This window comes from Amborella trichopoda, chromosome 4 (genome assembly GCF_054954075.1).
Source record: "Amborella trichopoda isolate Santa Cruz 75 chromosome 4, AtrichopodaSantaCruz75HAP2 v2.0, whole genome shotgun sequence".
Taxonomy (NCBI): Eukaryota; Viridiplantae; Streptophyta; class Magnoliopsida; order Amborellales; family Amborellaceae; genus Amborella; species Amborella trichopoda.
This window is the reverse complement of record NC_142339.1, coordinates 55,840,731-55,856,475: the sequence shown is the minus strand read 5'-3', so window position 1 is coordinate 55,856,475 and position 15,745 is coordinate 55,840,731. Positions and strand designations below refer to the sequence as shown.

Sequence of the window (15,745 nt, the reverse complement as noted above, 5' to 3'; positions counted from 1 at the left end):
GGGATGATCAAAGGGTTTTTCAACATTAAAACTACTTTTCCGATGGATTTTTGAGGTGCATCCGTAGTTCTACATTACAAGGTTGCATCCTTATATAAACTTTTTCTTTTATTAAGAGACCTGCATTTCCTACATTGTGGGCTTGCCCGCATAGAAACTGGGTCCAACCAGAAATGCAGCATAACCAACAAAAAGCGTCCCTAGGAACTTTTATTTCCATTGAATGGGTAGTTCTCATCTTGAGATCCATCATAAACTAGTTGCATATTACTCTTATTGGTAATCACTGGTTAATTAGAGGCAGAATTATTTTTCTAAAGCCGAGTTTCTTATCATAATCTCGGAGTAATAAATTTCGGTTTATAGTTTAACCATGATTCATGAGAAACTTGTTTGAGTCTTTCGAATGGGAGGTTCTCATCTTGATTGTGGTTATTGATAATCAATATTTAATTAGAGCAGGATTGATTTTTTCCAAATCGAAGTATCTTGTCATAATTTATAGAGATAAATTTTCTGTTTAGGGTTTGGTGCTGGTTTATGAGAGTTGGTTAATGTTAAAGATAGTTTTATTTAGCAAATTTTTATAATCACTTCTGTTTGACAATGCCATAGATCATTATGTGTAAAGTCAGTGTTTACAAATTTGAAGACTCGGCTCAGGACTCATCAGAATTGGCTTGGCTCTGAGCCTTGGGAGTCCTAGGCGAAACCTCGACACCCAGGAGTCCCCCATTTTTGAAAGAAATTACTAAGCTCTTTGTTTAAAAATTACCTGCCGGAATCGATACTCGTCTGTGTCGGACTGGATGACTTATGATTGGGACCTTGACAAGTCCCAGCCCAAGCCCTTGTTTTTTGAAACTAATCGAAAGGCTAACGAGTTTCTAAATCATAGCGCTGCATTGATGGAAATGACATTCTCAACTCAACCAGCTCAAAGAGTCGATGAATCAAACTCAAAACAGTCGAGGATCATATCCCATTTATGCATGGGCAGGGATAAGTGATTTCACCACGATCTAATTCCTAAATATATGTATATAACAATCTATAGGGGAAGTTTATCACAACAATATCAAATAGTACATCAATTGCATACTTAACCGTCTGTTGTCAATAATGGTGGATGGTTGAATATGGATTTAGCACACTTCACATAACTAGGGATAAGCGGTTTGGTATGCATTTAGCAAATTGATGGTATGCCAAGTTCCAATTTTTCTTTCTTATATCTTTCTGTTTGGTAGGAGGTAAATGCAATATCCTTTAGAATGCTCACTGCCAGTGTTTTAAAACCCATCCATTTGGATCGGGGTTCGCCAATAAGGACCGGGAATAGGCTGGACAAAACCGATTCAGGGAAGATAGTGGCCCTAGCTTGTCCCTCCCTAAAACCCCCTGTTTCATTTTTATTTTATTTTAAGCTTATGTAATGTTTTCTAAGGACTTGCCTAAATCCCTACCCCATAAACGCATATTTTAATTTTTATTTTGTTGTTTTCTATCTTCTAATATTTTCAGGTATGCCATTTTAGACTGATCCATACTGATCTGGATTGGCAATTTGATGATCTTACACAGGTCTGTGGGGTGGATGCTGATCTGGGTTTTAAAACACTGCTCACAACATATACATGCTCATGTTGATTTTCTATTTTCTATTTTTTTTCCAGATATTTTTTAAGGTAAACTCAGAAGGCTAGCTCAAGTTTGGATTTTTTGGGACAAACTTTTTAGCATTCGAACCCTTGACCGCCCTCACGGAAATCGATATTTCTGCCACTAAGTCGAAGCCTTAAGGCAAACAAATTCTTATAACAAGGTTTAATGGTTTGTACTTTTGTAAGATGCTGAATAAGAGTTTCTCTCATTCATTAGTGAAATCGATATTTTAGCATTCGAACCCTTGACCGCCCTCACCGAAATCGATATTTCTGCCACTAAGTCGAAGCCTTAAGGCAAACAAATTCTTATAACAAGGTTTAATGGTTTGTACTTTTGTAAGATGCTGAATAAGAGTTTCTCTCATTCATTAGTGAAACCAAATACAATAATAATGAGGATCAATACCATACAAAAGCAAAGCTTCAGTATATCATTTCCATATATTTACATGGGCCCGAGCCTGACCATCTTCTCTCTACATTATAGTCCCCTGAAAACCTCGAAAGGACCATATAGCAGCTTTTGATGCAAGAAGGTTCCAATGGAGTGGTTTACTCTTCACTTCCAAGAGCCAAAGGATACATAAGTTGTGTATAATAAATTTCTGCCCTTGCTTTACTCTGATACATTGGTTTATGCTCCATCTTCACCTTCGTTCTCAAGTTCGAGGCCTTCAGCAGCAAGAAGCTGATCGATAACCTTCTTCTGATCTTGATTGGCCCTTCTTCTCATTATATCCCTTTTCTTCAGGACAAGAGTGTGCCTTTTCAAAGTATTTGAGAAGTTCTCCATGGATGCCTTCTTCTCTCTGGCCAATATCCTCCTCTCTTCCTCTGGGTCAATCTGAAAAAGCAATAAGTAATATGAATTCGAGTCTCATGGGTTCACTCAGTTTGGGCCTGACGTGTTTACTTCAGACCAAATGCCATTGCTTGGTGTGACAAACATTATCAAAATGGCAAGTACGTCTATGGGTAAGAACTGTTGCAGTGGTCCAAAATGTTATTTTCTTTTTATTAATATTATATTTTTTGTTATTAATAGGGGTTCCAAAAAATCATAATGATGCAGTGGTTCCTTTATGATTATTATTATTTCAGAAAAATCCAATTTATCACCTCATATATTTGATTTCATAAACGTAATGCATACATTTTCCCAACTATTCATAACCCCAGGATAGAATTAATACAATCAAGCATGAGGACCTGCCTAAATTCAAAGAATAGTTCCTTCCAATTTTGGCTTTGAAAGGTTTCTCATCGAGAACTCAATTAGTAACTATACAAGAAGGACGTCCAACAATTTCTCCCATCAGATAGAAAATGCAACAAGTAGTAACTATACAAGAAGGACGTCCAACAATTTCAAGGAGATCTTGTCAGAATAAATAGCATATAACTAGAGTTTATTCACAAAGACAGGATCCATGATATTTGAAATCTAAAGGAAAGAAAATTTCAAACATAGTCCTTTTTATTTTATTCCTGACATGATATTGAAATTTCAAAAGTCCGCATAAGATGTCGCAATGACACAGAGCTTGTTCAGTTGTACCTTTGATCGGGAGAGACGGCGCACACGAAGGTTCATTTCACGCTGCTGCTGCTCTGCCCAAGCAGCAACAGCCATGTCACCTCGCTGATCAAATGCTTTTCGCTTTTTTATCAGCCACTCCATCCATGCTTCAGAAGCCTGAAGGAAAGATCACAAATAAAAAGGATGTTCCCCTTGCCTACTTAAAGTCTTAAACAACAAGCTTTATGAAAATCAACCAGGAGTCACAGTACAAGAGAATTTACTTCACTGTAGTTCTTCCATATTGATGTTCGAAGATGATTTTGACAGTAGAAACATATAATCCTAACTTTCTGCGTACAAGCATGCAGACCCAAAGCCTAAGATCTTGCTTCTCTTTTCTGTCTTAAATCTAAAAGATTCAACGCACTACTATTAATTCTGATGAGTTTCTACATCCATCCTAGACTCTGGAGTCAATGCTTGTACCCGATAAGGTAAAACCTGAAGCAAGTTAGTATGACTTGCAGCTGGCATACACTTCAAAGGTTCAAACCCTTGACCTCCCTAAGGCTCACGGATGTCTACCACTAAACCACAGCCTAAGGGGCAAATTCTGACAAGATAAATCATTATATTTTCAAAAAAAAAAATCAGTATCTGGTGCAAATACTATTGCCTAGGGGTCTCTGACATTTTTTAACAAGGAATTTTTTCTTTTTCTTTGTTTAATAGAATGTAACAAGGACGTTTTCAATCTAGTGATTGTCCATTATAAAATCCCTAGAAGGTAACCTGAAACTAAATTGTCAGCAGCTTTATGAATGAAAAAGTGCATAAGATCGAAAAATGGAACAATATTATGTATGAAGGTGGGGGAGAATTTACTTTCTGTTTCTTTCAAACCATAAACCAGCTGAACCACTAAATGTAAACAAGAATATGTACTATAGACAACTAATTACATCAAAACTACCCTAATGGCAGGTCAGCTCGACACAAATGTTAACTTGTTTTGTCATGCTTACCTGAACTATCCAACATACCAATCATGTGGAAGTACAGCTACTTTTCCATTCTTAAGGTAAACAATCAATTTTCCATTGTCATTCTACTACTTTAGTGAATAGCGAGAAAAGAGAAAAACAGGAAGCAAAACCAATGGAAGCATAGAATGTAGTAATATCTCCCACATGCTTCTTACCAACTAACAGGGAATATCACATTAGACTTCAAATATACCTGAAATATTTTAAAAACTAGCCAATATATGCACATGTTTAGGTATGCAATGCAATAGTATTATAGCTAAACTTGATTGGATAAAGCAGGCAGTGGTGTTTCTTAATGATACTTAAAAACAAACTTGCGATATTTAATAAGATTTATTTGGTTATGCCTTCATAGGATTGACGCGATGCTCATTATCATATTGTTGCCTCTTCTCCTCATCTATGAGTAGTTCATAGGCAGCCTGTATCTTGATGAAGCGTGCTTCCGCTGTTTCCCCTTCCTCCAGGGTCCCCCTACCATCATATACTAAAACAACAGAAAAGAAACAATTAATTTCCTAACATGATGCCTTCACCAAAATGAAATCCATGGATAAAAGTACACAAATCTTACCATGAATTATCAGGTTTATTTATTTCTTTAAGATGAAGAATGCAGACCAAAAGATATTTATTTCCAGAACCCAATCAACATGAAGCAACCGTAAACATGCACCATGAGGCTAGCCCATTAAACTTTCATAGTAATGCATGGACTTATGGTTATGCTAACATGCGTATTATATAAGATAATGTTTTAGAGAAAATAAAAAAATGTATATTTTTTGTTGATCGGTTCAAAGCTGACCCCAATTAGTTGGGAAAAGGTTTTGAAGATGATGATGTTTTTGATTGGTTCAAGTGGATGGCTCAAAAAAGTTAAAGGGATAAGCCCAAAAGGATGAGGTTGGAAGTGGTGAGAAAAGATATGGGGACTAAAGGTCTCACTGAGGGTATGGCCCTCAATAGAGCAGAATGGCGGATCAAGATTGGTGTAACTACCCCAAATAGTTGGAAAAAGGCTCTGATAATGATGATGACAATGATTTTGTTTTTGATTGGTAATTGTGTTTTATTCAACAAAATTGATTTACATGTGTAATCAGCATGTACAAAATTGAGTCTATGTACTACTGCTACATCAGACTCTATAAACTAAGAAAGAGGTCAAAATTCACAACCCAAAATGATTTGGAGACACTCGCTCTAGCAAGCGGGTTAGCCCCTCCATTCGCTTCCAAACATGTGTGAATTCAGCATTCAATTATCCAACTCATTTGATTGACAACTGTAAGAGACAGAATTGCTTGCCACCCAAAAACATAACTTTTCACATGTTGTGATTGAGTTGTTTCCATGCTAACACTCTTTTATATACCTAGTATCTGTCATTACACAGATCAACTCTGTATAAAATGAAGGATTATTAGAAAAAAAGAAAGAAAGAAAACTCAGAATGTGGTGTGGTTGAGGACATTGTTTTTCTGATGGGTACTTATAGACCAAGATTTTGTTTACCAGTTATATACCAATATTGCAGAAACATTATTCTGATCAAATAATTTTTTGTTTGAGAAATTGTTAGTTCGTGTGAGAGAGCGTGCATTATTTTCCCTCACTTTGGAGCTAGATATGTTCCAGAATAAAAATGCCAGTCCGGTCTATCAGAAGTTGTCTTGTCTTTGTATTTCCTCGGCCAAGGGTAATTGCTTCTTCCAAATCATCATATTCTGTTCATCGTTGTGCTTCATTCCCCCACATGAAAACTTGGATAAATCCTGTACTTCTTAGGGGTCATTTGTAATCATTACAAGTAGGTAGTGAATCTAGAGACAAAATTACTCATCCCATATGCCCAGAAATGAGACCAATGTGAAAAAAATGTTTTTTTTTGCTAAGCCATGCAAAAAGAAGTCCTTATTAGTAAATCATATATACAATAGGACTCCCCAGACTAAAAGAGAATCGGAACTTTCTCCATCTACCAAGAACATCTCTCTTGAGACATTAAGCTGAACGTACACGTTATCACTTAATGAAACAGATCGGTGTAATATCCATCGACTGAACCAACAACGCCTTAAGGCGAGTCAGGTGCTGAGAACCAAATGAAGAACAATTAATATATTTTACAAGAATTAAGATACATTTGACAACTTACTCCTAACTTTGTAGAAACGAAAAGGCTTCCCTTTGCCTTTAAGCAAAAGAAACAAAAGTAGAAGAACACTAACATAATCCCGAACATAGGTATACATAATGAGTCTAAATGTGATGTAATGATCCAAATACAGGAGGAAATGAGGAATTTTTACATAGACAAAATGTGGGCTCTTGTCATAGCCTAGTATGTGGAGTCCTTTATCTCAATCTCTAGGTTGCAGGTACAAGTCCTAGTTACCAATAAAAAGACAAAGAACAGGTAGAAGACGATTTCATTAGCAGCTCAATGAAAGTATCAAACACCAGCACCACATCATCACCAATTGTAGTATATGAACCAATTACCGAAACAACAGCCTCATCTATAATATATGATTATGTATTAATCTCAGAACTTAAACAGGCATGGATGGAGATCCAAACCATCAGGATGGTAATATTTCGCCAAGCGTCTATATGCAAACTTTATTGCTTCCTCATCAGCATTTCTTTCCAATTCTGTTCAATGACACAAGAAAAAACAGAACAAGAGAAAAAGAAGGCATTTATTACTTCTTGAAAATATATGAAAATCACCGAAGAATGAACCATAACCAACTTTCAATGCAAACAAGAGATAACACAGATAATTCTTCTAATATCTACTTCGCTTTGTCGATTATTTGAAAATTCATCTATGACAAAACAGTTACTGAATCTAATCATTCAAGGCAAATAAAAGAAACAAAAAATATTTCTTGAAACACTTGAATTAGCCTCTAAATTTAACTAGCTCAGCAACATAAGCCACAAAACAAAACAAAACAAAACTTCAAAAACTCGTTCTCTAACATATTTCCAGAGTAATTCCAGTTGAATTAACCTGGAATTTAATTTCAGGACTCTGTGCAAAGGTAAAAACTTCACAAACCATAAATTTACAAATCATTCTGAAAATTGACAAGAAATTCACCTAGGGTTTCATAGGGGGATTTATCAGAGCTCCATTTTGATGCCCTAGCCACCATTCTCCGCGAACCCACACTGAAACCACTAAATCTAAGTCCTCCATTACAATCAACAGTGCTTGGAGTACATATAGAAGAAGAAGAAGAAGAAAGCAGCGAATTTTTGTTAGGAAGACAGAAAGCAAATTGGTTTAGGTCTCTACAAAAAATGAAGGAAGAAGAGAGAGAAACGATGTGAATGGGGCGATAAAAGGATCTCAAATTGTTCATCATCCTTCGAGAATCACAGAAAAAACCAGGCTACAAACGCAATACGAATCCTCATTTTCGTAAAACGAGGGATCTTTTTCCTTCCAAATTTTCTATTTTTTAATAATTTTCTTTTTTGTGATTTGTAATTTGTGCAGAAGGAGGGTTAATATGGTATTTTGTTAAAAGTTAGCTGATTAGGGCACGTTTTATTTTAGTAATCCACCCAAGGCGGAGCGGGTGTCCTTGCTTGAAAACAATGATTTAAAAAACGGATCGGTGATCGCGATTAGGCACCCAAAAACCTGATCCGGATCGGAGAATCGGCGATCTTGATCGAGAATATGGTGAATCGGTTAGAATAAAGCTCCAAAAAAATCCAAAAAAACTATTAAAATTTATTATAAATATTTTTTTTAGGAATTCAATAAGAAATGAGGGTACTCCATTAAGAATTTTCATGTTTTTGAATGAACATGCGAATATTAATATGTTCTTTCCCTGCATGAACCGCCATTCAGCATTTAATTTACATCACACAAAAGGATAAACATAGAATTATCATGGAATAAGTATATCAATATACATGGACTACAATAAAGCATAAAATTAGTAACATATGATCTAAAAATAAAATGATAGATGACGTTATTGTTCTTCTTGGTCACACTGGTACCATTGATTGAATTCGTTTAACAATTCATCGATGCGATCTAAAAACGAATCATCGATATTAGCAGGCGTCTGACTATTCCCAAATCCTTGAGTGTTAGTGTTTTGTTGTATTCCCACTCTAAAATCTCCGAAGCTTGTCTATCTTTCATGCTCACCTGCACTGTCGTGCTCATCCGTACACTGTTGCTGTTGGGACTCGATATGTGAATAATATGGTTGGGATATGGTGGCCGCAGAATCATCATCTATCTCATTTTCTCTTTGAATAATATGGATTAAAAAAAAAAAATAACAAATTTTCAAAAAAATCGATCATGGATTAAAAAAAAAAAATCACAAATTTTCAAAATATTCTATCATGGATTACAAAAAAAAATTCGATCATGGATTAAAAAAAAAAAATCACAAATTTTAAAAAAATTCTATCATGGATTACAAAAAAAAATTCGACCATGGATTAAAAAAAAAAAATCACAAATTTTCAAAAAATTCAATCATGGATTACAAAAAATTCGTTCATGGATTACAAAAAATTCGATCATGGATTACATAAAATTCGATCATGGATTACGTAAAATTCAATCATGGATTACAAAAAAAAAAAAACATAAAAAAACAAAAAATTCCATCGTGGATTACAAAAAAAGAAAAAAACAATTCGATCATGGATTACAAAAAATTCAATCATGGATTACAAAAAATTCTATCATGGGTTACAAAAAAAAAACAAAAAACAAAAAATTCGATCATGGATTACAAGAAAAAAAAACAAACATTTCGATCATGGATTACAAAAAATTCGATCATGGATTACAAAATTTTTTATCATGGATTAAAAAAAATTCGATCATGGATTACATAAAATTCGATCATGGATTACATAAAATTCGATCATGGATTACAAAAAAAAACAAAAAATTCGATCGTGGATTACAAAAAAAGAAAAAAACAATTCGATCATGGATTACAAAAAATTCAATCATGGATTACAAAAAACTCTATCATGGGTTACAAAAAAAACAAAAAACAAAAAATTCGATCATGGATTACAAAAAAAAAAACAAACATTTCGATCATGGATTACAAAAAAAAAACAAACATTTCGATCATGGATTACAAAACATTCGATCATGGATTACAAAAAATTCTATCATGGGTTACAAAAAAAACAAAAAATTTGATCATGGAATACAAGAAAAAAAAACAGACATTTCGATCATGGATTACAAAAAATTCGATCATGGATTACAAAAAATTCTATCATGGGTTACAAAAAAAAAAAAAAACAAAAAATTCGATCATGGATTACAAAAAAAAAAAAAAAACAATTCGATCATGGATTACAAAAAAATCGATCAAGTATTACAAAAAAATCTATCATGGATTACAAAAAAAAAAAAAAAAAAAAAAAAAAAAAAAAAAAAAAAAAAAAAAAAAAAAAAAAAAAAAAAAAAAAAAAAAAAAAAAACAAACCGTACGAGACTCGCCGATTCACTGTACGGGGACTCGCCGATTCCGTACAGTGAATCAGCGAGTCACTGTGCAGAATCGTCCGGTTCTCTCTAGAACCGGACGATTCCCGTTTTTTCACCGATTCGATCCGTCCATGGCGATTCCCGAGTCGAACGGGGCGAGTCCGGTTCGACTCAGCGTTTTTTTAAACACTGCTTGAAAAGTGTAATCGGCGTTTCACTTCAGCGTCTTCGGTGTAAAAAACTCGGCCAATTTACAGGCGGACTTTAAAAAATTAATATTAATAAAGTATATATTTATATATATATATATATATATATAAATCAATAATAAAAAAAAACACAATGCTATGCTCTAGCCGAAGCTTCAATCGAAGAGGCGACTCACACTGAAGCAGGTCGTAGAACAGAATTGCTTTTTTAAGAGACAAATTTGTGATTATGCGAGGAGGTTGCATCGGATCGAAGTGTGCCGAACCAACCTGAAGCAAGCCTAAGAGAATGCACTAGAGCTTCTCCTCAGTCCAGGCCAAAAATCTGACCAAGAGCTTCGTTTAAGGGAATGCACTAAAGCGAACTGAATCTGGCAACATTGATTAGCATAAGCTACGATTAAAGTTGGCAATTGGATTAGAGGCGTATGGGTCAAGTATTCGACACGGTGGATTGAGTCTAGGTCCAAATGACTTGATGTGACTTGAAGTCAGGTCTGGGTCCATTCTAGACGTTATCGGATCAGGTTAGGTTTAGGTCAAGGTCGACTTAACTTGGTATTTTTATGTAATACACGTGTGTTTATGAAACATTATAGAAGTGTCTAAATTTTATTGAGTATAATGATAAATTACTCTATAGTGTAAGCACCTTAACATAACCCATATACCGATCTGATAATCACAGATGTACGATAGTGTTTGAATTTTCATTTTTTTTTACAAATCCAAATTACTTGAAATTTGAAGCGTGTGTACATCAAAAATAGCGAATCTTCAAAAAATATCAAAAAAATATTTTACATGAAATAAATTGACCAAAATACCTCCGAAAAATTTCAGGGGTATTTTGATCCAAAAAAATTTAGAATTCTTTTTATATATATTTTTATTAGGTGCGGCTTGATGAGAAGAACACACATCTAAAATTTCAAGTGATTTGGATTTGTAGAAAAAAAATTAAAATTCAAATACTATCAGACATCCGTGTTCGTCAAATCAACACAGATTCAATCAAGACCGTTGAGCTTATACTATTCCATGAACTACTGGGTTCCCCAAAGCTTTTTCATATATATATATATATATATATATATAAGCATCTACAAAACGCCTATAAGTGAAATTCTACCGTACTTCATGTATATCTCATCACACGAGTTAGTAGTATTTAAATTTTTATAATTTTTGTACTTATTAGATTTATCTAAAATTTGGGATGTGTGTACATATGACCAAGTTTTATCAAAATAAAATATTTAAAAAATAATAGTCATAAAATAAAATGATAAAATTACCCATGAAAATTTATAGGGGTATTTTATGTAATATTTATCATTCAAATTATTTGTTTTATATTTTATTCATGTGCATCTCACTAAGTTGCACACACCTTCAGTTCATAATAATTTGTAAAAAAAATATTAAATTCAAACACTATCAGACATCTGTGAACGTGTGATAAACTTTGAACGGTAATAAAGCCATAGGTGAAGTACTGTAGAACTTCACCTATAGGCATTTTGTAGTATATATATCCAAATTTTATCGCGCGATCATGATTGTCTGGTAGTGTTTTATTTTTCATTTTTTTTCTACAAATCAGAATGACTTGAAATTTGGAGGGTATGTACATTTTATTGAGAAATACAAATATAAAAACAATTATCGGTAAAAAAAATTGACCAAAATACCCTTGAAACTTTTCGGGGGTATTTTGGTCAATTTTTTTATGTAAAATATTTTTTTATATATTTTTCGAAGATTTTCATATTTTTTATGAATATACGCTCCAAATTTCAGGTCATTCAGATTTATAAAAAAAATTGAAAAATGAAACACTGCTGGACAATCGTGACCGCACGATGAACTTTTGACGGTTATGGGGGTAGGCGAAATCACTGTTCAATTTTGCCTATAGGCATTGCGTGCGTAGTGTTTTCCATATATATATATATATATATATATATATATATATATATATATAGAGAGAGAGAGAGAGAGAGAGAGGGGGTGCGATTTGCATAGAACCGAGGCTCTAAACAATCAAATTTGAGCCCACCTTCAAATAGTGTCGAGAAATATAGTTTCGATGCCATATAGTTTCATTTTTACTTACTAAATTTAAAGCTTAAAAAATAATGTAGCTCGATCAGATCTATGAAAACTTGAAAATCTTAAAAATTAACGGTCGAAAAATGCATTACAAGATGCCCTATTTCTAAGACTTGAAATTCATTTTTTTCTCATTCCATGCATCTTGATGTCGAGATTATCAATTTGATGATATTTGGGATCAAAACGACCTATTCTAACCAATGTTTGGAAGTAGGCTCTAATTTGATTGTTTAGAGCCTAGGTTCTATAAAATTTTCGGATATATATATATATATATATATATATATATATATATATATATATATATATATGGCTTTCTATGCTTCCCTTATAACATAAAATTTATATACCTCCCCTTCTCCAATCGTTCATTCTGAATGGATGGCTAAGATTGCCCCAAATCACGATGTCACGTCTCTACACTATTTTATTTTTATTTTTTTGTATAAACTATTTTGACACCAAATTTTGGACGTCCAATCCTCTATTAAACTCACACTAGCGAAAAATATAAAACACATGTTTTCAATAAAATAAAATTACCAAAATACCCCTAAAATATTCAAAGGGTATTTTGGTCATTATATTTTATGGAAAATTTATTTTTAATATTTTTTTATAGGTGCGCCCCAATGAGAAGATTCCATGTACCAAATTGCATATTCATACGATTCGTATGAAAAAAACTAAAAATAAAATCCTTTGAGACGTCGGATCTAAGCTCAAACAGTGAGCGGCTCTCTTCATCAAAATTGGATGGCTGGATGGTAGGGGAAGAATAGATCTTCTATGTTGTAGGGGAATTATAGAAACGTTTTCCCCATATATATATATATATATATATATATATATATATATATATATATATATATATATATATATATATATATATATATGTTATGTTAGGGTGCTCGCACTATGGAGTAATTTATCATTGTACTCAACAAATTTGAATACTTCTATACCTTTGTTTTGTACATAGAGTCTTTTTTAGTGAGGGTATTTTTTGTCGCTAAAAAGACGTGACGTCATCTACATGGAGCATTAAATACCACTGATATACTCCATGTGGGTGTGACATCACACTCCTCTTAATTACTAAAAAAACTCCATGTACAAAACAACGACATAGAAATGTCCAAAATTTGTAGTCATTAAGAAGACGTGACGTCATCTACATGGAGTATTAAATGTCACTAATGTACTCCATGTGGGTGTGACGTCGCCCTCCTCTTAATTACTAAAAAAGACTCCATGTACAAAACAAGGGCATAGAAGTGTTCAAAATTTGTTGAGTATATTGAAAAATTACTCCGTAATGTGAGCACTCTAACATAACTCTATATATATAGGAAAAAGCTAACAATAGCTAGGCGCCTATAATGAATAGCAATATAGGTGAAATCTCAACCGTAAGATCGTCATCATGTGGTTCAGAATGTATATCATTATATAAATTTTAATATTTTTTTAAAAAATCAGATCATAGCGAAATTTTAGATGTGCATACTAAAAAAAAGGGTGCACAATTAAAAAACATAAAAAATATTTCTCAAAATATAAAATGATTGAAATACCTCGAAAAAATGACAGGGATAATTTGGTGATTTTAAATTATTGAAAATAATTTCTTTATATTTTTATATGGTGCGCAATAGTGTTAGTTATATAAAATCAAAATTTCATCTTAATCAGATTTATAGAAAAAAAATTAAAATTAAAATAGTGATATAGTTTGAACTACTCAATGAAGATCTGACGGTTGGGATTTCACCTATATTACTTTTCATTATAGCTCCCCACCCATTGTAAGCTTTGCTTTTCTATATATACATATATATAGGAAAAGTCTCCCAATGTCTATAGGCGAAAATGAACAGTGATTTCGCCTATGCTCATCACCGTCCAAAGTTTATCGCATGGTCATGATTGTCTAGTAGTATTTGAATTTCTTTTTCTTTTTTTATATAAACCGGAATGATCTGAAATTTGGAGCGTGTGTATATATTAGTAAAGCGCACCTAATAAAAATATGAAAACATATTTTGTAAAATATAAATTTATCAAAATACCCCTTTAAATTTCAATTTATATTTTGTGAATTATAATATTTATATTTTTATTAAATTTTTCTATTATTTATGAACATACGCTCCAAATTTCAGATCATTCCAATTTGTAGAAAAAAAAATGAAAAATGAAACACTACCAGACAACTATGACCGTGCGATGAACTTTGGACAATGATGAGCATAGGCGAAATCACTGTTCATTTTCGCCTATATGCATTGCATAGTATTGCGATGAACTTTGGACGGTGATGAGTATAGGCAAAATTACAGTTTATTTTCGCCTATAGGCATTGGGTAGTGTTTTATATATATATATATATATATATATATATATATATATATATATATATATATATAAAGTCTTCCCAACGCCTATAGGTGAAAAGGAACCCTACCCTGATCGCCATCAAAAGTTCATCGCACAGTCACGATTGTCTAGTAGTGCTTTATTTTTCATTTTTTCTATAAATAGGAATGACCTGAAATTTAGAGCGCATATACATCTTAGTGAGGTGCACCTAATAAAAATATAAAAAATAATAATTTGTGAAAAATAAATTAATCAAAATACCCCCAAAATGTTTCGGGGGTATTTTGGTTAATTTTTTTCACATAAATTTTTTTTTTTGATATTTTTTAAAGATTCGCTTATTTTTATGAACACACACTCCAAATTTTAGATCATTCTAATTTGTAGAAACAAATAAAAAATAAAATACTACCGGACAATCGTGACCATACGATGAACTTTGGACGGTGATGAGGGAGGCGACATAACTGTTCACTTTTGCTTATAGGCATTTTGTAGTATCTTCCATATATATATATATATATATATATATAGATATATATATATATATATATATATATATATATATATATATGGAAGATATATAGACATATACATATATATATATATGTCTATAAGTGAAGTTCTACAGTGCATCACCTATACCTTATCACTATCAAAAGTTCATCACATGGTCACTGTTGCCCGGTACTATTTGAATTTTAATAATTATTTTACAAATCAATTTTATCTAAAATTTGGGGCGTGTGTACATATGACCAATTCGCACCAAAATAAAATATTAAAAAATAATAGTCATAAAATGCAATGATAAAATTGCCCCTGAAACTTCATAGGGGTATTTTAAGTCACTTTTATCATCCAAATTATTTGTTTTATATTTTATTCAGGTGCGCCTCATTATGCTTTACACACCTACCAAATTTTAGATCATTATGATTTGTCAAACAACTATTAAAATTCAAAATACTATCAAGCATCTATGGCCGTGTGATGAACTTTGGATAGTGATAAAGCTGTAGGTGAAGTACTATAGAACTTCACCTGTAGGCGTTTTGAAGTGTTTTCATATATATATATATATATAGGATATTCTAAACTTCACAACGCTTCAAATTACAAAGGTTCAATCTAGAAAGAGTCGTGAAGGGTGGATTTATTAATTTTGTAGTCTATTTTTTTAAAAAAGTTACTTTTGTGGGATAATTTTGTAAATATTACTACAAGACAAAAGGTACTTTTGTCTTCTCCATAAGGAGTAAAATTGAAATTTTAACTAAGAGACAATA

The 15,745-nt window shown here is 32.7% G+C and overlaps 1 protein-coding gene across 1 annotated transcript; it reads right to left on the bottom strand.

Annotated features, from left to right (window-relative positions):
- Positions 1-1,999: 1,999 nt before the first annotated feature.
- LOC18422187 (Chaperone DnaJ-domain superfamily protein) lies at positions 2,000-7,687 on the bottom strand. Its single transcript, XM_088865855.1, has 5 exons — positions 7,354-7,687; positions 6,825-6,899; positions 4,586-4,725; positions 3,226-3,363; positions 2,000-2,511 (listed from the first exon to the last, which is right to left on the bottom strand). Exons 1-5 carry the CDS (start codon positions 7,619-7,621, stop codon positions 2,302-2,304), a joined length of 831 nt encoding a protein of 276 aa, XP_088721981.1. The 5' UTR covers positions 7,622-7,687; the 3' UTR covers positions 2,000-2,301.
- Positions 7,688-15,745: the final 8,058 nt, after the last annotated feature.

Coding starts and splice junctions, on each gene's coding strand:
- LOC18422187 (XM_088865855.1), bottom strand. CDS start 7,621: ATGATGAACAATTTGAGATCCTTTTATCGCCCCATTCACATCGTTTCT. Junction 6,900..7,353: donor ATCCCCCTATGAAACCCTAG/GTGAATTTCTTG, acceptor GTCATTGAACAG/AATTGGAAAGAAATGCTGAT. Junction 4,726..6,824: donor GAAATATTACCATCCTGATG/GTTTGGATCTCC, acceptor CTGTTGTTTTAG/TATATGATGGTAGGGGGACC.